Source organism: Somniosus microcephalus, chromosome 1, assembly GCF_052327205.1.
Source record: "Somniosus microcephalus isolate GS21.2 chromosome 1, FLI_Smic_1.0, whole genome shotgun sequence".
Taxonomy (NCBI): Eukaryota; Metazoa; Chordata; class Chondrichthyes; order Squaliformes; family Somniosidae; genus Somniosus; species Somniosus microcephalus.
In genome coordinates this window covers 40,704,282-40,730,593 of record NC_140987.1, presented here as the reverse complement: position 1 = coordinate 40,730,593, position 26,312 = coordinate 40,704,282, and the positions used below count along the sequence as shown (strand labels likewise).

Sequence of the window (26,312 nt, the reverse complement as noted above, 5' to 3'; positions counted from 1 at the left end):
TCCCTCTTGAAGGCTACTATTGAATTGGTTTCCACCACTCTATCAGGCAGTGCATTCCAAATCCTAACCACTCGGTGTGTAAAAAAGTTTTTCCTCATGTCGCCTCTGGTTCTTTTGCCAATCACAAATTAGAGTTGACTCACACTGCCCTATATCTAAATTTATGATAGCGTAAGCCAGCGATGTAACAATAATGCCCTCTTGTGACCTGAACCAGGTATTCATGTCTTTTGCATGTGTACGGCTTCAATCTCTCTGAAGGCAGGCCGAGCTAACACTTTGTGAGGCGAGACTGGTCACGCAAAGAATGATCAATGCCTGGATGGCCTTCTGAGCAGATTAATGGAGGCAAAATTCAGGAGTCATTCAGGAGGTAGTTAGGTGCTGTGATGGGCAATGATAGGTGAAGCAAATGGCCTCCCTGATCTTTACTTGTGTTTGCGATGTGATAAATTAGATGAGCTGGTGTTGGGAAATCCTTGCCCTCCCTACAGAAGCTTTTTCTCCAGCTCTGATGGGAAATGAGTAATTAGGGATTACGCAAACCCCCTACACATACACGTGCTTAACCATTTCTTAACAAACACTCTGACTAAATACACTCAAGTCTCCATATTATAAAAAGGATATAGAGGCACTGGAGAGGGTGCAGAGAAGATTTACAAGGAGGATACCAGAAATGTAGGGTATACCTATCAGGAAAGGATGAACAGGCTGGGTCTGTTTTCTTTTGAAAAGAGAAGGCTGAGGGGTTAACTAATAGAGGTCTTTAAAATTATGCAAAGTTTTGACAGAGTAGATACAGAGAGTGTTTTCACTTGTGGGGAAGTGGAGGCCATCAATAAGAACATAAGAACATAAGAAATAGGAGCAGGAGTAGGCCAATCGGCCCCTCGAGCCTGCTCCACCATTCAATAAGATCATGGCTGATCTGATCCTAACCTCAAATCTTCTATCACTCTCCATCCCTCCCGAACCCATGTGATCTCCCGGGAGAGGCGAAAAACCAGATAAAAAACCCAATGGCCAATTTGGGAGGAAAAAAAATCTGGGAAATTCCTCTCCGACCCATCTAGGCGATCGAAACTCGTCCAGGAGATCACTGTCCCTATATTTTCTACAGTACTTACCTTCTGTAAAAGGTGATCTCCACCCCAGCCAGGAACAGGAATAGAACCATCTCCTGAAATCTAACACATAATTAGAACACAAGAAGTAGGAGTAGAACCAGGCTACACGGCCCCTGGGCCCGCTCCGTTACCCACAGTGCCATGACCGTTCCGAACATAGACCCATGTCCAATTTCCTGCCCGCTCCCCGTAACCCCTTTCCCTTTACTTCTAAGAAACTGTCTATTTCTGTTTTAAATTTATTTAATGATGTAGCTTCCACAGCTTTCTGGGGCAGCAAATTCCACAGACCTACTACCCTCTGAGTGAAGAAGTTTCTCCTCATCTCAGTTTTGAAAGAGCAGCCCCTTATTCTAAGATTATGCCCCCTAGTTCTAGTTTCACCCATCATTGGGAACATCCTCACCACATCCACCCGATCAAGCCCCTTCACAATCTTATATGTTTCAATAAGATCGCCTCTCATTCTTCTGAACTCCAATGAGTAGAGTCTCAATCTACTCAACCTCTCCTCATATGTCCACCCACTCATCCCCGGGATTAACCGAGTGAACCTTCTTTGTACTGACTCGAGAGCAAGTCTGTCTTTTCTTAAGTATGGACACCAAAACTGTATGCAGTATTCCAGGTGCGGTCTCACCAATACCTTGTACAACTGCAACAATACCTCCCTGTTTTTATACTCTATCCCCCTAGCAATAAAAGCCAACATTCCATTGGCCTTCTTGATCACTTGCTGCACCTGCATACTAACTTTCTGAGTTTCGTGCACCAGGACCCCCAGATCCCTTTGTACGACAGTACTTTCCAGTTTCTTGCCATTAAGATAATAACTTGCTCTATGATTTTTCCTGCCAAAGTGCATAACCTCACACTTTCCAGTATTGTATTTCATCTGCCAAATCTCTGCCCACTTACTTAGCCTGTCTGTCCCTTTGCAGGTTTTTTATGTCCTCCTCACTCACTACTTTCCTTCCCATCTTTGTATCATCTGCAAACTTTGATATGTTATACTCGGTCCCCTCCTCCAAATCATTAATATAGATTGTAAAGAGTTGGGGACCCAGCACTGACCCCTGCGGATCACCACTAGTTACTGATTGCCAGTCATAGAGTCATAGAGTTTTACAGCACAGAAAGAGGCCCTTCGGCCCATCGTGTCCGCGCCGCCCATCCATCCCTGTCCAGTCTAATCCCATTTTCCAGCGTTTGGTCCATAGCCTTGTATGCAATGGCATTTCAAGTGCTCATCCAAATGCTTCTTGAATGTTGTGAGGGTTCCTGCCTCTACCACCCTTTCAGGCAGTGAGTTCCAGATTCCAACCACCCTCTGGGTGAAAAAGTTCCTCCTCAAATCCCCTCTAAATCTCCTGCCCCTTACCCTGAATCTATGCCCCCTCGTTATTGACCCCCCTACTAAGGGGAAAAGTTCCTCTTTATCTACCCTATCTATGCCCCTCATCATTTTGTACACCTCAATCAGGTCCCCCCTCAGCCTTCTTTGCTCCAAGGAAAACAACCCCAGCCTGTTTAGTCTTTCTTCATAGCTGAGGCGCTCCATCCCAGGTAACATCCTGGTGAATCTTCTCTGCACCCTCTCCAAAGCAATCACATCCTTCCTATAGTGAGGCGACCAGAACTGCACACAGTACTCCAGCTGTGGCCTCACCAGCGTTTTGTACAGCTCCATCATAACCTCCCTGCTCTTATATTCTATGCCTCGGCTAATGAAGGCAAGTATCCCATATGCCTTTTTAACCACCTTATCTACCTGTTCCGCTGCCTTCAGGGATCTATGTACATGTACACCAAGGTCCCTCTGACCCTCTGTACTTCCTAGGGTCCTACCACTCATTGTGTATTCCCTTGCCTTATTTGTCCGTCCAAAATGCATCACCTCGCACTTTTCAGGGTTAAATTCCATTTGCCACTTTTCCGCCCATTTGACCAACCTGTTTATATCGTCCTGTAGCCTGAGGCTTTCCTCCTCGCAATTTACCACCCCACCAATTTTCGTGTCATCTGCGAATTTACTGATCATATCTTTTACATTCTCATCCAAATCATTTATGTAGATCACAAACAACAAGGGACCCAGCACCGATCCCTGAGGTACCCCACTGGACACAGGCTTCCAGTCACAAAAGCAACCTTCGACCATCACCCTCTGCCTCCTGCCACTCAGCCAGTTTAGGATCCAACGCGCCAAGGCACCCTGGATCCCATGGGCTCTTACCTTCTTGACCAGTCTCCTATGCGGAGTCCCATAGGAGTCTGAGAACAAACCATTTATCCCAACTCTCTGCTTTCTGTTAGATAGCCAATCCTCCACCCATGCCAGAATATTACCCCCAATCCCATGATTTTTTATCTTGAGCAATAATCTTTTGTGTGGCACCTTGTCAAATGCCTTTTGGAAGTCTAAATACACTACGTCCACTGGTTCCCCTTTATCCACCCTGTATGTTACTTTCTCAAAGAACTCAAGCAAATTTGTCAAACATGACTTCCCCTTCATAAAACCATGCTGACTTTGTCCTATTAAATTATGTTTATCCAAATGTCCCATTACTGTCTCCTTAATAATGTACTCTAAAATTTTACCAACCACAGATGTTAGGCTAACAGGTCTATAGTTTCCAGCCTTCTGCCTACTACCCTTTTAAATAAGGGTGATACATTAGCAGTTTCCAATCTGCCAGGACCTTTGCTGAGTCCAGGGAGTTTTGGAAAATTATTACCAATGCATCCACAATCCCTACCCCCACTTCCCTCAAGACCCTAGGATGTAAGCCATCAGGTCCAGGGGATATATCCGCCTTGAGTCCCACTATTTTACCAAGTACCACTTCCTTAGTGATTTTAATCGTATTTAGCTCCTCCCCCCTAGAGCCCCCTGTTTGTCCAGTGTTGGGATATTCTTAGTGTCCTCTGATACAAAATAATTGTTCAGCGTTTTTGCCATCTCCATGTTTCCCACCATTAATTTCCCGGTCTCATCCTCTAAAGGACCAACATTTACTTTAGCCACCCTTTTTCTTTTTATATAACTATAGAAACTTTTGCTATCTGTTTTTATATTTTTTGCTAATTTACTTTCATAATCTATCTTCCCTTTCTTAATCAATCTTTTAGTTATTCTTTGCTGTCTTTTAAAGACTTCCCAATCTTCTATCCTCCTACGAGATTTGGCTACCTTATATGCCCTTGTTTTTAGTCGGATACTATCCTTAATTACTTTACTTAGCCACGGATGGCTATCTTTTCTTTTACACCCTTTTTTCCTCAGTGGAATATATTTTTTTTGGAAGTTGTAAAATAACTCCTTAAATGTACACCACTGATCTATTTTCCCAGTCCACTCTAATCAATTCCGCTCTCATACCTTCATAGTCTCCTTTATTCAAGCTCAGCACGCTTGTTTGAGATCCAACCTTCTCACCCTCTAATTGAATATGGAATTCAACCATGTTATGGTCACTCATTCCAAGGGGATCCTTTACTAGGACATTTTTAATTAATCCTGTATCATTACACAGGACCAAATCTAAGGTTGCTTGCCCCCTGGTCGGTTCAGTTACATACTGCTCAAGAAACCCATCCCTAATACACTCAATGAACTCATCCTCAAGGCTGCCCTGCCCAATTTGATTTGTCCAATTAATATGATAGTTAAAATCCCCCATAATTATAGCTGTTCCCTTATTACAAGCCTCAACTATTTCCTGATTAATACTCCGTCCAACAGAGATGCAACTGTTCGGAGGCCTATAGACTACGCCCACTAGTGTTTTATTCCCCTTATTATTCCGCATCTCCACCCAAACTGTTTCACTATCCTGATCCTTTGACCCAATATCATTTCTCTGTATTACAGTGATTCCTTCCTTTATTAACATAGCCACCCCACCTCCCCTTCCTTCCTGCCTGTCCTTCCTGATTGTTAAATAACTTGGTATAGTTAATTCCCAATATAAGATAGTCACCAAGAAATCCAATAGGGAATTCAGAAGAAACTTCTTTACCCAGAGAGTGGTGAGAATGTGGAACTCGCTACCACAGGAAGTGGTTGAAGTGAATAGTATAGACGCATTTAAGGGGCGGCTAGACAAACATATGAGGGAGAAGGGAATAGAGGGTTATGCTGCTGGAGTTCGATGAAGACAGACGGGAGGATGCTCGAGTGGAGCATAAACGCCGGCATGGACTGGTTGGGCCGAATGGCCTGTTTCTGTGCTGTATGTAACCCTATGTAAACTACCAGCTGTACTGTGTGCGGAGCAACAGCTCCCCCGATGGAAAGAGAACGGAACTGCAGCCCCGTGCTACAAAATTGCAATATTGCACTTCAACGGAAAGGAAGATTGGGCGGGACGTATAACTGGATAAACCGATGCGATACCGCCCGTTTTGCATTCCCGCCCAAGCCAAATTTCACCCACGCTGCATTTAAACTTTCAGCCAGCAGGCGGTGTCAGATCGAAGGGGAAAAAAAACAGCTAGGTTATGAAAAACTAAGTGGAAACCATTTCCGAGACAGAGGGCACAGGCCTAAAAGTAATTTTTTTGCGGACTTTATTTTAAAGGCAGCCGCAAGCGTGGGTAACGTGGAAGATGACACCGGGTTGGGTGCATCGGCAGAACAGGAGATTGGTTCTGAGGTGAAACCTATTGCACAGTTAGTGGGTTAATTTAAGGCTAAGATCAATTCACAGTGTTGAATTTGTAGAGTTTATACTGGCAATAAGAGACTGAATTTCAGTGGGTTTAAAGATCTAAACCAACCTCCAAGTTGCCAGTACAAACAAGATGTTGGACGCCAAGCAAAAGTGTGATGACCAAATCAACATGGGGCACTTGAGGATCACTACCCACCTAGAAAAGCAAAAGGAGGAACAGACATAAGCACAAGGGGGAAGAGATTCCTTTCTGTGAGTTGTGTGCAATGAATCATAAAACCTGGTCTTTAGAGATTGGATAATGAGTTCATTCACACGATACACAGGAGAAATCCCTTACTGAAGTGTGCATGCTCAGTCATTCTGCAGCACTGAAGTCAATGGGAATTGGGGGGAAAATGCTCCACTAGCTGGAGTCATACCTAGCACAAAGGAAGATGGTAGTGGTGGTTGAAGGTCAATCATCAGAGCCCCAGGACATCGCTGCAGGAGTTCCTCAGGGCAGTGTCCTAGGCCCAACCATCTTCAGCTGCTTCATCAATGACCTTCCCTCCAACATAATGTCAGAAATGGAGATGTTCGCTGATGACTGCACAGTGTTCAGCGCTATTCGCAACTCCTCTGATAATGAAGCAGTCCATGCCCGCATGCAACAAGACCTGTGGACTACCTTCAGGCTTGGGCTGATAAGTGGCAGGTAACATTCGCGCCACAGAAGTGCCAGGCAATGACTATCTCCAACAAGCAAGAGTCTAACCACTGCCCCTTGGCATTCAATGGCATTACCATTGTCGAATCCACCACCATCAACATCCTGGGGGTCACCATTGACCAGAAACTTAACTCGACCAGCCACATAAATACTGTGGCTACAAGAGCAGGTCAGAGACTGGGTATTCTGCGGCGAGTGTCCCACCTCCTGACTCCCCAAAGCCTTTCCACCATCTACAAGGCACAAGTAAGGAGTGTGCTGGAATATTCTCCACTTGCCTGGATGAGTGCAGCTCCAACAACACTCAAGAAGCTCGACACCATCCAGGACAAAGCAGCCCACTTGATTGGCACCCCATCCACCACCTTAAACATTCACTCCCTCCACCACAGGCGTACCATGGCTGCAGTGTGTACCATCTACAAGATGCACTGCAGCAACTCGCCAAGGCTTCTTCAGCAGCACCTCCCAAACCCGCGACCTCTTCCACCTAGAAGGAGAAGGCAGCAGGCGCATGGGAACACCACCACCTCCAAGTTCCCCTCCAAGTCACACACCATCCTGACTTAGAAGTATATCGCCGATCCTTCATCGTCGCTGGGTCAAAATCCTGGAACTCTCTCCCTAACAGCACTGTGGGAGTACCTTCACCACACGGACTGCAGCGGTTCAAGAAGGCGGCTCACCACCACCTTCCCATGACGCCCACATCCCATAAACGAATAAAAAAAAAAGGAATGATTCTGAAAACGGCATCGAAGGCTACCTGAATATTAATCATTTGTAATCATTTTTTACTGTACAATTGCTCTAATTCTGCGCCATTTTGATTAATGGCAACCCCGTTTCCCCATCTCTCTTCCCCCTCCATCTCCCACCCCATATTTGATCTAGAACTGCTACTTTGTTCTAAAAGGTGCCCTTATTCTGAAGATTTAGTTTTGCTGTTGTTTGATCCTGGGAAATTTGACAAACCTATTTGGTGCATTCACTAAATTGTCAAGGGAACCAGATACAATGGCTCACGCTGACAACAGCATCAGTCACCTGAGACTGAGTCGCCACAACAGGACGTCTTCCCTGAAAGATGTCAGATGTGTCCTCTCTAACCCCCTGGTTAGCCACAGGCAGTAAGTTTAATGCTGGGACGCCGGCTGTTCTCCCTCCTTCCCCATGACCAGTGCGCTGCCTCTGGGGCCGTGACTGGTGCCCGCAGCTTGCCGGCGCCATACAAATGCAGCCTATTGGCCGTGGTCCTGCCTCTTTAGGCGCGTGCCGCGTGCGCTGTCCCCCATTTGGGCGCAATCCAAATTCTAGGCCAAAATAGAAGCGGTCGACGACTCATCTGTGTTTCTATAACACGTGGGCATGCACATAACTTTAAAATTAGGAAGCCTGAGGAGGCTGGTTTAAAGAATAGGCAGTGTTATAAATCTCATCATCATGAAGAAACGACTCATGAAATAAGACTGGACGGCCAGCTGGTGGCGCCGTCCAAGAAGTATAAATACTCGGGTGTGGCCCAGCTTGGCCAGGGACATTTTGTAAGACAGGAACTAGTGAAGTACAACTAGACCTCCATGCTCTGAAACAAGTTGATTAAAGCGTTGCTTTATACTCGAACCAAGTGCGTAGTGAGTTTTATTACATCAGGCAGCATGAAACATATTAGAGATCACATCATAATTGCATCAAAACTGATGACTTATTTAGGAAAAGATAGCGAGTGTCAGCTATACACTGTTAAATTCGGCATTGGTTTTGGTGCCTGGAAAGTTGACTCAACAAAACTTGTTACATTTCATTGCTAGTGACATGAGTCCTCGGATGAACTCGTACATGATGAGAAATGTTAGAAACTAACAAAGAGGTGAGACAATATGGCAATGTGAAGGGTGCCATAAAATAATTAGCGGAGATTATATTCTTGCATTTGTGGCCTTGCACTGTTTGAAATAGGACCAGACAACTCATTTTTTTAAAGGTTTTTTTAATATTCGTTCCTGGGATGTGGGCTTTGCTGGCAAGGCCAGCATTTATTACCCATCCCTAATTGCCCTTGAGAAGATGGTGGTGAGCTGCCTTCTTGAGACACTGCAGTATTTCTTTGTAGCAGTTTGGTACAACTGAGTGACTTGCTAGACCATTTCAGAGGGCATTGCTGTGGGTCTGGAGTCACATGTAGGCCAGACCGGGTAAGGACAGCAGATTTCCTTTCCTAAAGGACATCAATGAACCAGATGGGTTTTTCTGACAATCCAGTAGATTCATGGCCATCATTACTGATATTAGCTTTTTATTCCAGATTTATTAATTAACTGAACTTAAATTTCATAGCTGCCCTGGTGGGATTTGAACTCATGTCTCTAGATCAGTTAGATCTAAATTACTGGTCTAGTTATATAACCACTATGCTACCATTCGCATTTTTTAAAAAGCTATATTTATTAAAACTTAGTTTAAAACGTGGCAAAACCCTGTTAAAATAGCACCCTCCTGTCGTATTTTATACTTTTACAGTTGGCCGTAATTTGCGACCCCTACGGGTGCGCCCGTAGGGTCTGCGCAAGTACCGGGTTTAGACATGCGAAGCGCATGCGCAAAAATCCGGAACTTGCGATCTGTCAAGAATTCTCCGCATCCCCGGGAAAAGGGCCTCTGCGGGCGGGGAGTTGTGCTACTTGCCCAGCGATTGTCCTTGAAATTCTTACGCCCGGTAAAAGCAGGCGTAAGGCCTGTTTATACCAACGTAAGACTTTAAAAAAAGAGAAAAATAAAATGTTATCACTCATTTATATATTAAAAACCCTGTCCAATAAGGTAAGTTTATTGTTAGCCCCGTTTAAAACATATTTTAAAAAATTAAAAATTTTAATTTTTGTTTAAAATATTTAATTAAATGGCATTTTAATTCATTTTAAATATGTAATTTTTTTATTTATTTCACCTGTTTGTGTATTTTTTAAGTGATCCCAATTCATACTTATGGGAGTTCCGTACATACGGAATCCCCATAAGTATGAATGGGGATTCCCCTTCTTTCATTGGTTGGACCGGCCCACGTGATTCCATGGGGGAACTTGCGAACCGTATGCTCCCCTGGGATATGTGGGCCTCTACCCGCGGGTACCCGGAGAGGCCCAGGAGCGCGAATCTCCGTACCTCCCGGACCCCCAGGTAAATTCGTAGATTTTTTACAGGTCGGAGGCATCCGCCCGCGCAGGAAGCCTCCGACTGCAAATTTGGGGCCAATTTGTTTGTGCGCATCTAAGAACATAAGAATTAGGAGCAGGATTAAGCCATACGGCCCTTCGAGCCTGCTCCGCCGTTCAATAAGATCATGGCTGATCTTCGACCTCAACTCCACTTTCCTGCACTATCCCCATAGCCCTTGATTCCCTTAATATCCAAAAAAATCCATCCATCTCAGTCTTGAATATACTCAACGACTCAGCATCCACAGCCCTTTGGGGCAGAGGATTCCAAAGATTCACAACCCTATGAGTGAAGAACTTCCTCCTTATCTCAGTCTTAAATGGTCGACCCCTTATCCTGAGACTATGCCCCTAGTTCTAGACTCTCCAGCCAGGGGAAACAACCTCTCAGCATCTACCCTGTCAATCTCCCTCAGAATCTTATATGTTTCAATTAGATCACCTCCCATTCTTCTAAACTCCAGAGAGTATAAGAACATATGAAATAGGAGCAGGAATAGGCCACTTGGCCCCTCGAGCCTGCTCCGCAATTCAATAAGATCATGGCTGATCTTGGGCTCAAAGCCACTTCCCTGCCCGCTCCCCATAACCCTTCACTCCCTTATCTTGCAAAAATCTGACTATCTCCACCTTAAATATATTTAATGACCCAGCCTCCACGGCTCTCTGGGGCAGAGAATTCCACAGATTTACGACCCTCTGAGAGAAGAAATTTCTCCTCATCTCAGTTCTAAAAGGGCGACCCTTTATTCTGAGACTGTGCCCCCGGGTTCTAGATTTCCCCACGAGGGGAAACATCCTCTCTGCGTCTACCCTGTCGAGCCCCCTCAGTATCTTATATGTTTCAATAAGATCACCTCTCATTCTTCTAAATTCCAATGAGTATAGGCCCAACCTGCTCAACCTTTCTTCATAGGACAACCTTCTCATCCCATGGATCAATCTAGTGAACCTTTGTTGCACTGCCTCTAAGGCAAGTATGTCGTTCCTCAGATAAGGAGACCAAAACTGTGCACAGTGCTCCAGGTGTAGTCTCACCAAAGCCCAGTGCAATTGTAGTAAAACTTCCTTACTCTTGTACACCTTGCAATAAAGGCCAACATGCCATTTGCCTTCCTAATTGCTTGCTGTACCTGCATGCTAACTCCCTGTGTTTCCTGTACGAGGACACCTCAATCTCTCTGAACGGCAACATTTAATAGTTTCTAGTATGAGATGTTGGGGCTGGGGAACAGAACACTTTTGTTATGAGAGACATTGGGCTGGATTTTCATTGAGGAGACGGGTAGGAGGCGGGACTACAACTTTCGGGGTTGTAGTCCCGCCTCCATCGAGTTCTATCAAACCCACGCGATTTTGACTTGATTGACCTTGTTGACCGCCCAGCGGGCTCAGCAGGCCAATTAAGGGCCACCTGGCAACAGGTGACGTCACAGATTGATATTTTATCTGTCAAGACCTTTTGACAGATGAAATATCAGCGTTCCACAACTGTTTGAAGCTGTCAAACACTGACAATCTGTACTCCAGGTTAATTCCTTCTTCTCAGGATGATTTAGAGATCTCCCCGGAACAGAAAGCTGAAGCTGGAACTTTTGACAGCTCGTGGCCATTCTGCTTTCTGTGCCGGTGAGATGAGGGACTCCCGAGACCTGAAGGAAGGAAGGCTGTAAAGGTAAGTACATGTAAGTAAAACTTCTTTAAACGCTTTACACACACCAAACACACTTACCTTTGCACTCATGCACCCATCACTCACTTGAACACCGGACATCTCGACCCCTCCAAGCCCTTCATCCCGACGGTCCGCCTCCTCTAACTTGGCGTGGTTTGGAGCCATCACGAATCCCACATTTCACCAATGAAAATAGGGATTAGGCTAAAAACTGCCTGTTAACTTTGGCACTAATCCCCTTCCCGCCTCGGGGAGGCGGGTCCCAGTGCGGGTTGGGTACCCACCTCCTTTGGAACTGGCATGGAAGCGGGTTGGGGGCGGGATGGGTTTGTGCCCTCAATTTCGGGATTTTAACCCCCCACACGCCTCCAATCCCGACTCCACGGCCCAATGAAAATCCTGCCCATCAGGTCAGCAGCAAGCGAGCACGCCCAGGTCAGAGTAGAGCTGGAGCTGGCATGACCACATGTATTGTAAACCATTGTGACTAAAATTGAGTGTATATATCTCCTGTTGTTGTTGATGACCCTTGGCAAGTTATATATATGTGTTGTGCTTCAGAGTAAAGTTCTCTCTAGCCTTCCTAATAATGCAACTGTCCCAGCCTCATTACTGCGCTCCTTCAGGTCCAATAGCAGCAATCCAGGTTGCTTCTTTGAGTTCATAGCCAATTTTGGTGCTAAATGACAGGCAGTTTTTAGTGATGCACACGATACTACCCTAATCCACTTCAGGTCGCAATCTTACACCCTGCAGAGAGAGCAGAATAGCCTCCTATCCATTTAGGCTGGATTCAAATCCAAATTGCAGGGATAGAAGAGCAACGTCTTAAGCCTCTGTGTTGTCCAATTTCCTAAAAGCATTCTTGTGACAGGGTTTACATAGAAACATAGAAGATAGGAGCAGGAGTAGGCCATTCGGCCCCTCGAGCCTGCTCCGCCATTCATGCGATCATGGCTGATCATCCAAATTCAGTACCCTGTCCCTGCCTTCTCCCCATATCCCTTGATCCCTTTAGCCTTAAGAAATATATCCAACTCCGTCTTGAATATATTTAATGAATTGGCCTCTACTGCCTTCTGTGGTAGAGAATTCCACAGGTTCACCACTCTCTGGGTGAAGAAATTCCTCCTCATCTCTGTCCTAAATGGCTTACCCCTTATCCTTAGACTGAGACCCCTGGTTCTGGACGTAGTGAGCGGCAAACAAATAGAAACTTTTTTGCATCTCCTTGTCAATGTGTCTTTACAAATCGGTTTTATTTAAAGGAGCTTCACTGTATTGGCTTTTTCATCCATCTAACCCAAGTAGGTTTTGATTTATTGTTCTGTGATATTTGAATCTGCCCAATCAGGTATTGATTTTGAGTGGAAAAAGACTCAGTGCATGCCCAGGGAGGTGTCCTTGGACGTGGGGAAAGAATTTGGGTCAGCAACAAACACCATCTTTAAACCGTCCTGCGTGTCTGTCTACAGATGTGGTGGCTGCTGCAACAGCGAGGGAGTAACTTGTATGAACACCAGCACTGCGTATGTCAGCAAGACAGTAAGTACTGATTATATTTGTTGCTCGGTTTACAAGGCAATGTAAACTTGGCGCAGGGATGTTAAATTTTTATCTCGCTGCTCCATGTCATTTAACGGCTGCTATAATAAGAACGCACGAGCTAGGAGCAGGAGTGGGCCATACGGCCCTCGAGCCTGCTCCGCCATTCAGTAAGGTCATGGCTGACCTTCGACCTCGACTCCACTTTCCTGCCCTATCCCCATCTCCCTTGATTCCCTTATAATAACAGTATCATACTGTATGTAGCAGGAAGTCACCTTTTACCTGCTTAGTTGCATCTCTAACATTAGGAGATGGAGACTGTTGACCACTTCGCATGAAGTAAGAAAGAAAAAGACTTGCATTTATAGAGTGCCTTTCACGGCCCCAGGACGTCCCAAAGCGCTTTACAGCCAATGCAGTACTTTTGAAGTGTAGTCACTGTTGTAATGTAGGAAACGCAGCAGCCAATTTGAACACAGCCAGGTCCCACAAAGAGCAATGAGATAAATGACCAGGCAATCTGTTTTAGTGATGTTGATTCAGGGACAAATATTGGCCCAGGACATCGGGGAGAACTTCCCTGCTCTACTAAATAGTGTCATAGGATCTTTTACAACCGAGAGACGGCACCTCCAACAGTGCAGCACTCCCTCAGCACTGCACTGGGAGTGTCGGCCTAGATTTTTGTGCTCAAGTCTCTGGAGTGGGACTTGAACCCACAACCTTCTGACTTAGAGGCAAAAGTGCAGCTACTGAGCCACAGCTGACATTGCCACAAAGCTCGAAGTATCTTCTTATACTCACACATGGAATCTCACTGCAACTAGGTAATCATCCTCCATCCCCACCTCATCAGTTATCTCCAATGGAATCAGGTCAGTAAAGTTTTTTATGAGAACCCTCAGGATAAAAACGCAGTCCCACACTACCAGTACTTTCAAGTACTTGCTGGCTGCTTGCATTTCCTTAGTAATATAATTAACAAAGAGTTTAGGAGGTGTTGAGATCTAACTCACCATTGGGGAATTGTGGAAGTGAAGCTCTGGCCTACTTCTGCATGATTCAACCGGACTGAATAAATATTTTGCTTGTTACTATTTATTTTGGGATGCGTGAATGGCCCTTTGTCCAGGCTGGAATCAGTGACTGAATATAAAGTCCACAGTATAATAATACTAATAAAATGGTCTTGGTGCTACTTTTGGCCTACCCCACTCCCCCTTACCTGTAGCCCTCAGGAGACCTGGACCTAGATATTGGATCGTACCCAAATCCGGGAGCGATCCTGATGCAGTTGCTGATGGACGCCCCTAAGGAAACCCACGGCAGGAGCGTGGAGACTTGGTCCGCCGATCTCCTTTGTATATTACCAGCGAGCTGCAAGTGCCAGGGGGTGGGGGGGGGGGGGGAGCAAGATTGGCCAGTTAGGACATCGGTTGACAGCAGCAGATAAGTCTGGGAGAGGCAATGGCGGGGGGGCAGTCACAGGCAGGCAACGTCCCACAGTTTGAATGTGGAACGGACTGAACCTGACACGCCATATTGAACCCTTCAGGGCCCATTTGTCGCCCAAAAGACAGGTTCTGCGCAGTCGTTCTAAGCCCTGGTTCCTCATTCCCCCCCAGGCCTCCCTTCTTACTTGCCAGTACCAAGACAAAAACACAGATACCCCTGAGAAAATGTGACTGAGAGTCCCTTTTCTATGAGGTTATGCACTATTTAAAATGTACACATCTAAAAGTTATACAATTGCTTTAATCCCCTTTTATTAAAAATCTCTTTTTCCTTTCTTTATTTTTTCTGCGATTGTCTACATATAGATATGAAAAAGCTAGTATCGTATGTTATGTCGTATGCAGCACACGTACTTTATAGAGTGGTTGTGTAGGTTACGTGCTATGAGACGTCTTGAAAATTGGCAGAATTCTCTCTTTGCCTGTTAAAGAAGGGTTTCATCTTTCTAGTTTTGCAAGGTCTCCATTTCATAATAGAAATAAAAAAACTGCCGAAGGTCTGGTGCCTCAGCTAATTACAATTTGATTCAAACCAACCCAAACTCATTAAACTCACTGCTGCAGCTATGAACAGAAAGTTCCATTTTACAAGCTCTTGCCTCCGCCCCTGAAATCTTCAGGCCCCTGCTATTAATTTCAGGGCAGCAAAATCAAGGCCCCTTTTGCCTTAACTTCTGGCCTAAACATTTGCCTCCCGACGGAACTTACAGTGCTTCCACTCTCTGTTCGCAGTAGCCAGAAGCTAGATTTTGCCCACGTGTCCATTTTTTGTTTTCTTGCTCCCTCTGACCTAGCATTTGATGGGCCATGTGGCCAGCTCTTGTCGCATAGATGGCTTTCCCTGCCCAGAATATTTGCTGTGCATTTCTTGATGTCCTTCTCTTGACTATGAGGTAGAAATTGGTCTTGGGCATTGGACATTGAAGTCAACGGGAACGAGTATCGTGCGGGGCATACAACAGACAGCCGTTGTGACACTTCCCATTTTACAATACCACCAAAGACAGATTTCCACCCCTGTAACTCCTGCTAACAACAACAACTTGTCTTTATATAGCGCCTTTGACGCAGTAAAGTGCTTTACAGGAGCGATTATCAAACATAAATTTGACACCGAGCCACATAAGGAGATATTAGGGCAGATGGCCAAAAGCTTGGTCAAAGAGGTACGTTTTAAGGAGAGTCTTAAAGGAGGAAAGAGAGATAGAGATGGGGGAGAGGTTTAGGGAGGGAATTCCAGAGTTTAGAGCCTTGGCAGCTGAAGGCACAGCCACCAATGGCGGAGCGATTAAAATCAGGGATGCTCAATGGCCAGAATTAGGGAGCGCAGATATCTCGGAGGGTTATAAGCCTGGAGGGGCGAGGCCATGGAGGGATTTGGAAACAAGGATGGGAATTTTAAAATTGAGGCGTTGTTTAACCAGAGTCAATGGAGGTCAGCAAGCACAGGGGTGATGGGTGAAGGGAACTTTGTGCGAGTTAGGACATGGGCAGCAGGGTTTCGGACGAGCTCAAGTTTACGGAGGTACCTGCTTTCCTCTGTCACACTTTTTCCTCTGATATTATTCACATCTACATGCGATTGGCATCACTACCATAACAAAACAGTGCCCCAATTTGGACTGAACTCAATAACTGTTGGAATTGTGCTTGGTAGTACAATAGAAAAAGCTGCTGAGAAAGGGGAGGTTTTTTGTAATACATTCAGGACTGTTTCCTCAGTATACTGCAACAAGGAAGGAAGCACTTAGCCTGGTTCTGGATGACGAAGTAGGTGACATAAAGGTAGGGGAACATTTGGGACATGGTGACCACAATAGAATAAGTGTAAGAATAGAAAAGGAAAAAAGAGGAGTTGAAGGGAAGGATACTTGACTAGAAAAAAGAAAATTATAGTGCGATAAAAAGGGAGCTTACCCAGATTAAATGGAAGGAGAAATAAAATGGTACATCAGTTTTGTGAATTATTTAAACAGGAGATGGAGCGGGTACAAATTAAGCACATTGCAGGGAAGAAAGAGGGAATTTACTGAAGGCTGCGGGTCTATGGATAAATAAGGAGATTAGTTCAAATCCGAAACTCAAAAAAAGCCTTTACTGCCTGTGGGGAAGATAATAAACAATGGCAAATATAAAGTTGATATTTGATAAAGTACCACATAACAGGCTTATTTGGAAAATAGAAGCACATGGCATTAAAGGGACGGTGGTAACTTGGGTACGTAATTGTCTAAGGGATAGGAGGCAGAGAGTAGTAGTAAACAGCTGCTTTTCTGACTCCAGAGAAGTAGCCAGTGGGGTTCCCCCGGGGTCAGTGTGAAGACCATTGCTTTTCTTGTTATATATTTAGAAGAAACTTCTTTACCCAAAGAGTGGTGAGAATGTGGAACTCGCTATCACAGGGAGTGGGTGAAGCGAATATAGATGCATTTAAGAGGAGGCTAGACAAGCATATGAGGGAGAAGGGAATAGAGGGTTGTGCTGATAGATTTAGGTGAGGAAAGACGGGAGGAGGCTCAAGTGGAGCATAAACGCCATCATGGACTGGTTGGGCTGAATGGCCTGTTTCTGTGCCATATATCCTATGTAATCCTACGTAATCCTATATAAATGACCTGGATTTGGGTATAGGGAGTACCATTCTGAAGTTTGCAGATGTGATACAAAACTTGGCATCGTGGTAAATAGTTAGCAGGATATTAGCAGAGTTCAGGAGGACATGGACATATGGTGAAATGAGCAGACACGTGACAGATGCAATTTAATGTAGATAAGTGTAAAGCGATGCACTTTGAGAGAAACAACATGGAGAGGCAGTATATTCTAAATGGTGCTATTTGGAGAGGTTGCAAGAGCAGAGGGACCTGGCGGGGGTCGGGGGGGTGCAGGGTGCATTTTCACAAATTCTTAATGGTGGCTGGGCAAATTGATAAGGCAGTTAAGAAAGCGTCTGAGCTAGAATCGTAGAATCATAGAAAGTTACATCACGGAAGGAGGCCATTTCGGCCCATCGTGTCCACGCTGGCCAACAAAGAGCTATCCAGCCTAATCCCACTTCCCAGCTCTTGGTCCGTAGCCCTGCAGGTTACAGCATCCCAAGTGCACATCCAAGTACTTTTTAAATGTGGTTAGGGTTCCTGCCTCTACCACCCTTTCAGGCAGTGAGTTCCAGACCCCCACAACCCTCTGGGTGAAGAAATTTCCCCTCAAATCCCCTCTAAACCTTACACCAATTACTTTAAATCTGTGCCCCCTGGTTTTTGACCCCTCTGCTAAGGGAAATAGGTCCTTTCTATCCACTTTATCTGTGCCCCTCATAATTTTATACACCTCAACAAGGTCTCCCCTCAGCCTCCTCTGTTCCAAGGAAAACAGACCCAGCCTATCAAGTCTTTCCTCATAGCTAAGATTCTCTACTCCCGGCAACATCCTTGTAAATCTCCTCTGTACCCTCTCTAGTGCAATCACACCTTTCCTGTAATGTGGTGACCAGAACTGCTCGCAGTACTCTAGCTGAGGCCTAACTAGTGTTTTATACAGTTGAAGCATAACACCCCTGCTCTTGTATTCTATGCCACAGCTAATAAAGGCAAGCATTCCGTATGCCTTCTTAACCACCTTATCTGCCTGGCCTGCTACCTTCAGAGATCTGTGGACATGCACTCCAAGGTCCCTTTGTTCCTCTACACTACTCAGTGTCCTACCATTTAATGTATTCCCTTTCCTTGTTAGCCCTCCCCAAATGCATTACCTCACACTTCTCCGGATTGAATTCCATTTGCCACTGTTCTGCCCACCTGGCCAATTTATTGATATCTTCCTGCAGTCTACAGCTTCCTTCTTCAGTATCAACCACACAGCCGATTTTAGTATCATCTGCAAACTTCTTAATCATGCCCCCTATATTCAAGTCAAGATCATTGATATATACCACAAAAAGCAAGGGACCTAGTACTGAGCCCCGCAGAACCCCACTGGAAACAGCCTTCCAGTCACAAAAACACCCATCAACCATTACTCTCTGCTTCCTGTCTCCGAGCCAACTTGACACTTTGCCCTGGATCCCATGGGCTTTTAACTTCGTGACCAGTCTGCCATGTGGAACCTTATCAAAAGCCTTGCTAAAGTCCATATACACTACATCAATCGCGCTACCCTCATCTACCCTCCTTGTTACCTCCTCAAAAACTTCAAGCTACTTGGCTTTGTAAACAGGGGCATTGAACACAAAAACAAGGAAGTCATGCTAAACCTTTACAAATATCTGGTTAGGCCTCAGCTGGAGTATTGAAAGAAAAAGAAAGAATTGCATTTATGTAGCGCCTTTCACGACCACCGGACGTCCCAAAGCGCTTTACAGCCAATGAAGTACTTTTTGAAGTGTAGTCACTGTTGTAACGTAGGTGTACAATTCTGGGCACCGCACTTTAGGAACGATGTCAAGGCCTTGGCGAGGGTACAGAGGAGGTTTACCAGGATGATACCAGGGATGAGGGAGTTCAGTTATGTGGGGAGATTGGAGAAGCTGGGATTGTTCTCCTTAGAGCAGAGAAAGTTAAGGGGAGACCTAATAGCGGTATTCAAAATTATGAGGGGGTTTGATAGAGCAAGTAGGGAGAAACTGTTTTCTCTGGCGAGTGGGTCAATAACCAGAGGTCACAGATTTAAAATAATTGGTAAAAGAACTAGAGGGAAATGAGGAGAAATGATTTCACACAGAGGGTTGTTATGATCTGGATCGCACTACCTGAACGTTTGGTGGAATCAGACTCCATGGGAACTTTCAAAAGACAATTGGACATGTATTTGAAGAGGACTAATTTGCAAGGTTATGGGAAGTGGGACTAAATTGGAAAGCTCTTTCAAAGAGCCAGCACCAGTATGATGGGTCGAATGGCCCCCTTCTGTGCTGTAAGTTCTGTGATTCTATTCTATGTTAAAGAATATAGGAAAACAAAAGAAATAAGAGAAAATGAATAAAAAAGCATCAAGAGATAAAATGGCTTTCTATGGGCAGCTCAGTGGTAAGAGAAGGGCCACTGCCACATGTCAGGATGTTTCATCTTTTGTTTCCTTCATGGACGGGATTTGGGATTGTTGAGTTCTGGATGAGCTCAGGTTTATGGAGGATGGAAGATGGGAGTCCGGCCAGGAGACCGTTGGAATAGTCGAGTCTGGAGGTCGCAAGAGCATGGGGGAGGGTTTCAGCGGCAGCTAGGCTGAGGCAGGGCAGAGGCGGGTGATGAAGGAAGCAATGTCATGGAGAGTGACAGAATGGCAGAGATACAAATGAAGGACTTTGGAGGTGAATTTCCTTGGGACTTCTCAATCCGCTGTAAAGTAAATGGGGATGGGGTGGGTGGGGTGGGGGGGACGGGGGGAGGCGGTGGGAGGCAGACTCTGTGTATACACTTGGTTAAACAAATCATTGTGCGCGTGACACAGCGGAGTCCTGTGTGACTGTCAGCTAACTGAAAAATAAAAGGAGGAGATTGACACGCACAGGTCACTCTCTCAAAACAGCAACATCGAATTACATAGAGTGGGAACTGGGCAGTTTAGAAACATAGAAACATAGAAGATAGGAGCAGGAGTAGGCCATTCGGCCCCTCGAGCCTGCTCCGCCATTTAATGAGATCATGGCTGATCATCCAAATTCAGTACCCTGTCCCTGCTTTCTCCCCATATCCCTTGATCCCTTTAGCCTTAAGAAATATATCTAACTCCTTCTTGAATATATTTAATGAATTGGCCTCAACTGCCTTCTGTGGTAGAGAATTCCACAGGTTCACCACTCTCTGGGTGAAGAAATTCCTCCTCATCTCTGTCCTAAATGGCTTACCCCTTATCCTTAGACTGTGACCCCTGGTTCTGGACTCCCCCGCCATCGGGAACATCCTTCCTGCATCTAGTCTGTCTAGTCCTGTTAGAATTTTATACGTTTCGATGAGATCCCCTCTCATTCTTCTAAACTCCAGCGAGTACAAGCCCAATCGACCCAATCTCTCCTCATACGTCATTCCTGCCATCCCAGGTATCAGTCTGGTGAATCTTCGCTGCACTCCCTCCATGGCAAGAACATCCTTCCTTAGACAAGGAGCATCTAAAGACCCTCCTTTTTGCTGCAACGCAAGATTCTGTGCAAAAAGAAATCAGAATCGTTACTGCGCATTACCCGTCCTGTCAGGAGCAGAAAACTCTCTGTTGAGGCAGCGAAACCCTGAAAGTTAAAAGCAAAAATGATTTTGAGAAGATTCTTGGCTTTAGATTACAGTTTGTTTTCTTAATAGCGCAGGTTTGGTTTCAATAGAACAAACTGGTGAGATTTATTCATTATTAACTGATTCGAGTGGAACGGAATGAAACATAAACCATTTCCTCTGCAATATAACTTTCCCACGTGAAAGTAGAGCGAGGCAGCCAAATGGCGTCCAGTGAAAGCTGTCAGTTCTCAAAGTCTGCCTAGCTTGTCTACATTTGATCACTGTCTGGAAGGAAGTCTTTGTGTCACACTAAAAATTACAATGGACCCTTATTTATCAACTCCAGCATATCCTGGTTATTAAAATACTCTGAGCGAAGCATAAAAAGGTCGGTAACAACAGCAGTGTGTTGGTTATATAAGCGCAGGTTGTAGAATGGAATTCCAGACGTATCAGCAGAACATATTTTACAGAACCCACTCTGGACCTGCAACCTATTTATGAGGAAGAGAGCCTCCCGTTTCATATTTGTGATGTATGCAATGATTTTTTTAAATTTTAATATTTTAAACTTGTGGACGGAAGTCCAAAACTAGGGGTCATAAATATAAGATAGTCACCAGAAAATCCAATAAGGAATTCAAGAGAAACGTCTTTACCCAGAGAGTGGTTTGAATGTGGAGCTCGCTGCCACATGGAGTGGCTTATGTGAATAGCATATATGCATTTAAGGGGGAAAAAAAAGACTTACATTCACATAGCGCCTTTCCCGACCACCGGACATCACAAAGCACTTTACAGCCAATGAAGTGCAGTTACTGTTGTAATGCGACAGCCAGTTTGCACACAGCAGGCTAATGTGACAATGACCAGATAAATCTTTTTTAGTGATGTTGATTGAGGGATAAGTATTGGCCCAGGACACCGGGGAGAACTCCCCCACCTCTTCTTCTCTCAAAATAGCACCATGGGATCTTTTACATCCACCTGAGAGAGCAGACTGGGCCTCAGTTTAACATCTCATATGAAAGATAGCCACCTCTGCCAGTGCAGCACTCCACTGGAGGATCATGGATTTTTCCACTCAAGTCTCTGGAGTGGTACTATGAACCCACAGCCCTTACTGACTCAGAGGTAAGGGTGCTACCCACTGAGCCACTGGCTGTCACATAATTAAGGTAAGTACATGAGGGAGAAAGGAATAGAAGGATATGTTGATGAGGTGAGGGTGGGAGGAGGCTCATGTGTAGCAGAAACACCGGCACAGACCAGTTGGGCCAAATGGCTCATTTCTGTGCTGTAGATTCTGTGTAATTCTGTACTTTGTAAACAAGGCTGAAAATATCTCGATATTATTGTACTTTTGGAAAACTGTGCTGTTGAATTTTATTATCAGTGATCAATTGGAAAGGAAATTAAAGGCAACAAAATTCAACACCAGCCCTCAGATGCCCTCAAAATAAATTCCTTATGGCATCCTCAGAAATGTAGACAGCAGATTAATTGAGCACACAAGAACAGTGGGCATTGCCTTCCACTGAGGTGGCAGCAGGAAGTCCCCACCCTCGACTGTTCAGTGCGGATCAAAGCATTGCGTATCTAAATAAAATCAGGCACGCACAGGCTGAATCCGAAGGAATTCTCCAAAATCTAGTTCCACATTCTTGACTATCTGCTAATGGCTGGCAGGCACATTGGCCACACTTCCTATAGCTGGTACTGAATTTTAAAACCGCTGATGCCTCCCGAAAAAGAAAGAACGGCTCGTATTTATACAGCGCCTTTCGCGACCTCAGGACGTCCCAAAGTGCTTTGTAGCCAATGAAGTACTTTTTGAAGTGTAGTCACTGTTGTAAAGTAGGAAACGCAGCAGCCAATTTGCACACAGCAAGCTCCCACAAACAGCAATGTAATAATGACTAGATCATCTGTTTTTTTTGTAATGTTAATTGAGGGAGAAATATTGGCCAGGACACCGGGGAAAACGCCCCTACTCCTCTTCGAAACAGTGCTGTGGGATCTTTTACGTCCACCTGAGAGGCCAGACGGAGCCTCGGTTTAACGTCTCATCTGAAAGATGGCACACTCTGACAGTGCAGCACTCCCTCAGCACTGCACTGGAGAGTCAGATCTAGATTTGTGTGATTCAGGTCTCTGGAGTGGGAACTTGAACCCACAACCTTCTGACTCAGAGGCGAGAGTGCTACCAACTGAGCCAGGGCTTGAAGCATTATTCTTTCAATATGATGGGAGACTTTAAAAGCAACTTTTTACTGATAACTGAATCAGCATTTGCCCACATTTGCAATTTTGTTGATTTGATGAGTTTCTGTTGCTTTAATGCACAGAGCTAACTAGGATACAGGGCGAGCGAATGCTTTTCTCTTTCTCCCCCTTCTAGCCCCATGAATCAATAAATCATTAACAAAACATGAAAGTTAGCAACACAGATAAATGGAGCAAGTACTGCCCCAGCACTCACATTCTCCTTTAAGCTTCCCTCACTGAGCTACTGAGAGCATCGAATGTGCTGAAAATTAGAAGCTAAATAACCATTTATGTTTCAAAGATCATTTTAAGCAGTGCACTTGTTAAATCTGTCAACATATTATTTAAAAAAAGGAGCGTTCATCTGTTTAGCTTCCTCTGTTTTCAGCAATCTGATTTATCCTTGGGAACCACGTGACTGCCAAATCCCATCATTAGTCCCAATAACTTATTTTCATTGGTCGCTGGTTTCTCATAGGTCACTGTTCTTGTCATCCGCCGGCCATGTTTGATCCCACCCACGCTTAGAGGCGTCTGCTCCCGGACCAGCCTTCCTGGTCCCATCCCGACCAGCGTCCCCCGCCACCCCACACCCCCGGACCTGGACCTGGGGCTCGGCTCCAGCCTGAGCTGTGACCTTCCTCTGCACTCATGCCTTCAACTTGATTCACCTGCATCTCAACCCCCACCTCGGGACACGCCTTAACTTTGTGGCAGGACTGCACCATACCCGCCCCCCAACCCACCATCTACTGCATCCACCCTCGACTCGACCGGTTCCTGTACCCAGCCTCTGGATGGGATGATACTGAGTAATGTACAACAGAATGTCCACAATTCTGGGTACAGTTTAAAAGGAATATATAAATATAAAATAAGCTAAAGTACAAAATAAGATCTTTTACAATAATGGGACATTTAGGGTAGATTAATGGGGAAGGGTATTCTATATAGACTGATACCTGGGATGGCAGGAATGACGTATGAGGAGAGATTGGGTCGATTGTGTAACGTATATACCTTTAAGGGGGGAACTATGTTTTACAGCTCATGTATACTGCAGTACCGGCAGTGACCACACCTGCATATAACACTGAGTAGTAATCTGTACAGATCAGTTGTAGTGTGAGCCATGTTGAGTAAACACCTGTTGTACCGTTCTCCGCAGTCTGTGTCCTATTATACACGGACGCAACATTGGCGACGAGGCAGGTTCGAACCTACCTGCAACTCTGCATCACCTCCCGGGGATTCGTTCCTGGAGATCAGTGGATTGGAGGTCAAGGCCAGAGACTCGGGCGTCAACCACGGGCAACCGCCCAGTCATCCAGCAGAGACTCGAGAATTGCAGGGGAGGCTGTCGAGAGCCAGGCTTGGCTTTCCAGTCGAGGTGGTCCAGCGAAACGGGCTGGCAACAAGTAGTGCGCAGACCCTTCCCGGACAGCGGCGGGCTAGAGCCCGACCGAGCGGCACAGCAAAGGGCCGAGCAGCATCGACGGGGGAGAGAGAGAGAGGGCAGAGCGCACAGGGCGCAGCCGGTGTTCAGGGGCCGAGCAGCATCGGAGAGAGGGAGAGAGAGATGTGCAGAAACCCGCGAGACGCCGCCATTGCCACGAGGACCGCTGAGAGCGGCGTTGGCAGCAACGCAGGAGAAGCACGCGAAGCCTACAGGGCGCCGCCATTGTCACGAGAACCGCCGGGAGCGGCGTTGGCAGCAGCGGGGGAGGAAGGAAAGCGCGGGAGACACCATTTTAAGCCATTGGGAGACGCCATTTTAAACCACACCCAAAATGCCAAAGAGTGGCAGTATCACCGCATTTGACAATGAAGTCGAAGATTGGACTACATATGTCGAACGAATAGAGGTGTACTGCAAGGCAAATGAGGTGTCAGATGACAAGAAAGTGTCGGTATTGTTAAATTTAATGGGTGCAAAGACGTATGGTTTATTACGAAATCTAGTAACCCCAACGAAGCAAATGGAAAAGAGTTTTGAAGACATAGTAACGATACTAAAGGAACATTTAAACCCCACACCGCTGCTGATAGCAGAAAGATTCAAGTTTCACAAACGGAACCAGCATAAGGATGAAAGCAATGCTGATTATTTAACAGAACTGCGCAAACTATCGAAACACTGCCAGTTTGGAGCGGGACTGGCAGATACCTTAAGGGACAAGTTTGTGTGTGGGCTTCAAAGTGAAGGAACCCAGAAACGGCTTTTATCTGAAAAGGACCTTACGCTGGACAAGGCTTTCAGCATTGCGGTATCATATGAAGCAGCAGCACGGGGCGCTGCAGAGATACAACAGAGACCGCAAGAATATGGCACAAACGAAATGTCATATAGAACAGAGAAGTGCTTTCGCTGCGGCAGAACAACACACGACCAGAATGATTTCTGGTTCAAAGACAAAGTGTGCAGACAGTGTGGAAAAGTAGGACACATAGCACGAGTCTGCAGGTTGGGAAAGAAAACCAGCAATAAGAAACCTACCAAAGGAAAGTACAAGAAGGTACATAAGATGACGGAGAATAGTTCAGACGAACAAAAGAGTGATAACGACTCCGAAAGCAGGGAACTGAGTTGTCTGAAACTACATAATGTGATCACAACGGAGGATCACCGAACCATTTGGGTCACTCTCAAGTTAGCAGGAGTCCAGGTAAAGATGGAATTGGACACAGGATCAGCCCTAACAGTCATAAACCGACGGGACTACGAGCGGCTATTCTCACACATACCCTTGAGAGACACAAAAATTATTTTGAAGACGTACACGGGGCAAAAAGTCTACCCCAAAGGAAAAATAAGGGTGACCGTTATATATAACGGTAAGGAAATACCAAAACTAGACCTGTATGTATTGCAAGATGGAGGACCACCATTACTGGGACGTGAATGGATCCGGAAAATACAACTGGATTGGCATTCCATACAGGCACTGACTGTGGCTGACAAAAAGGATGACGACATCACACCTGGGCGAATGTCAAAGATCCTAACTGACGCGAAAGAAGTGTTCCAGCAAGGACTCAGAACACTAAAAGGCATGACAGCGATGATTAAAATTGAAGAAAACGCAAGCCCAAAATTTTTTAAGGCCAGACCGGTACCTTATGCGATCCGCCCAGCCGTCGAAGCAGAGCTGGAGAGTCTGGAACGTTCAGGTGTACTGTCCAAGGTAGACTGGAGCGAGTGGGCTACACCCATCGTCCCTGTGATGAAAAAGTCATTGAGCAGCACGCCTGGGGAACCAAGGAAGGTTCGCATCTGTGGGGACTTTAAGGTAACAGTGAACGCGGTCCTTCACACCGTACAATATCCACTTCCGCGGATTGAAGATATTTTCGCCTCGCTATCTGGA

The 26,312-nt window shown here is 45.5% G+C and overlaps 1 protein-coding gene across 1 annotated transcript in view; it reads left to right on the top strand.

Annotated features, from left to right (window-relative positions):
- Positions 1-26,312, top strand: part of vegfc (vascular endothelial growth factor c) — a 289,917-nt gene that overhangs the window by 156,218 nt on the left and 107,387 nt on the right. Inside the window, exon 3 of the mRNA XM_085978215.1 lies at positions 12,766-12,956. Coding sequence (XP_085834341.1) covers positions 12,766-12,956 — 191 coding nt within the window. The remainder of the gene's footprint in view (positions 1-12,765; positions 12,957-26,312) is intronic.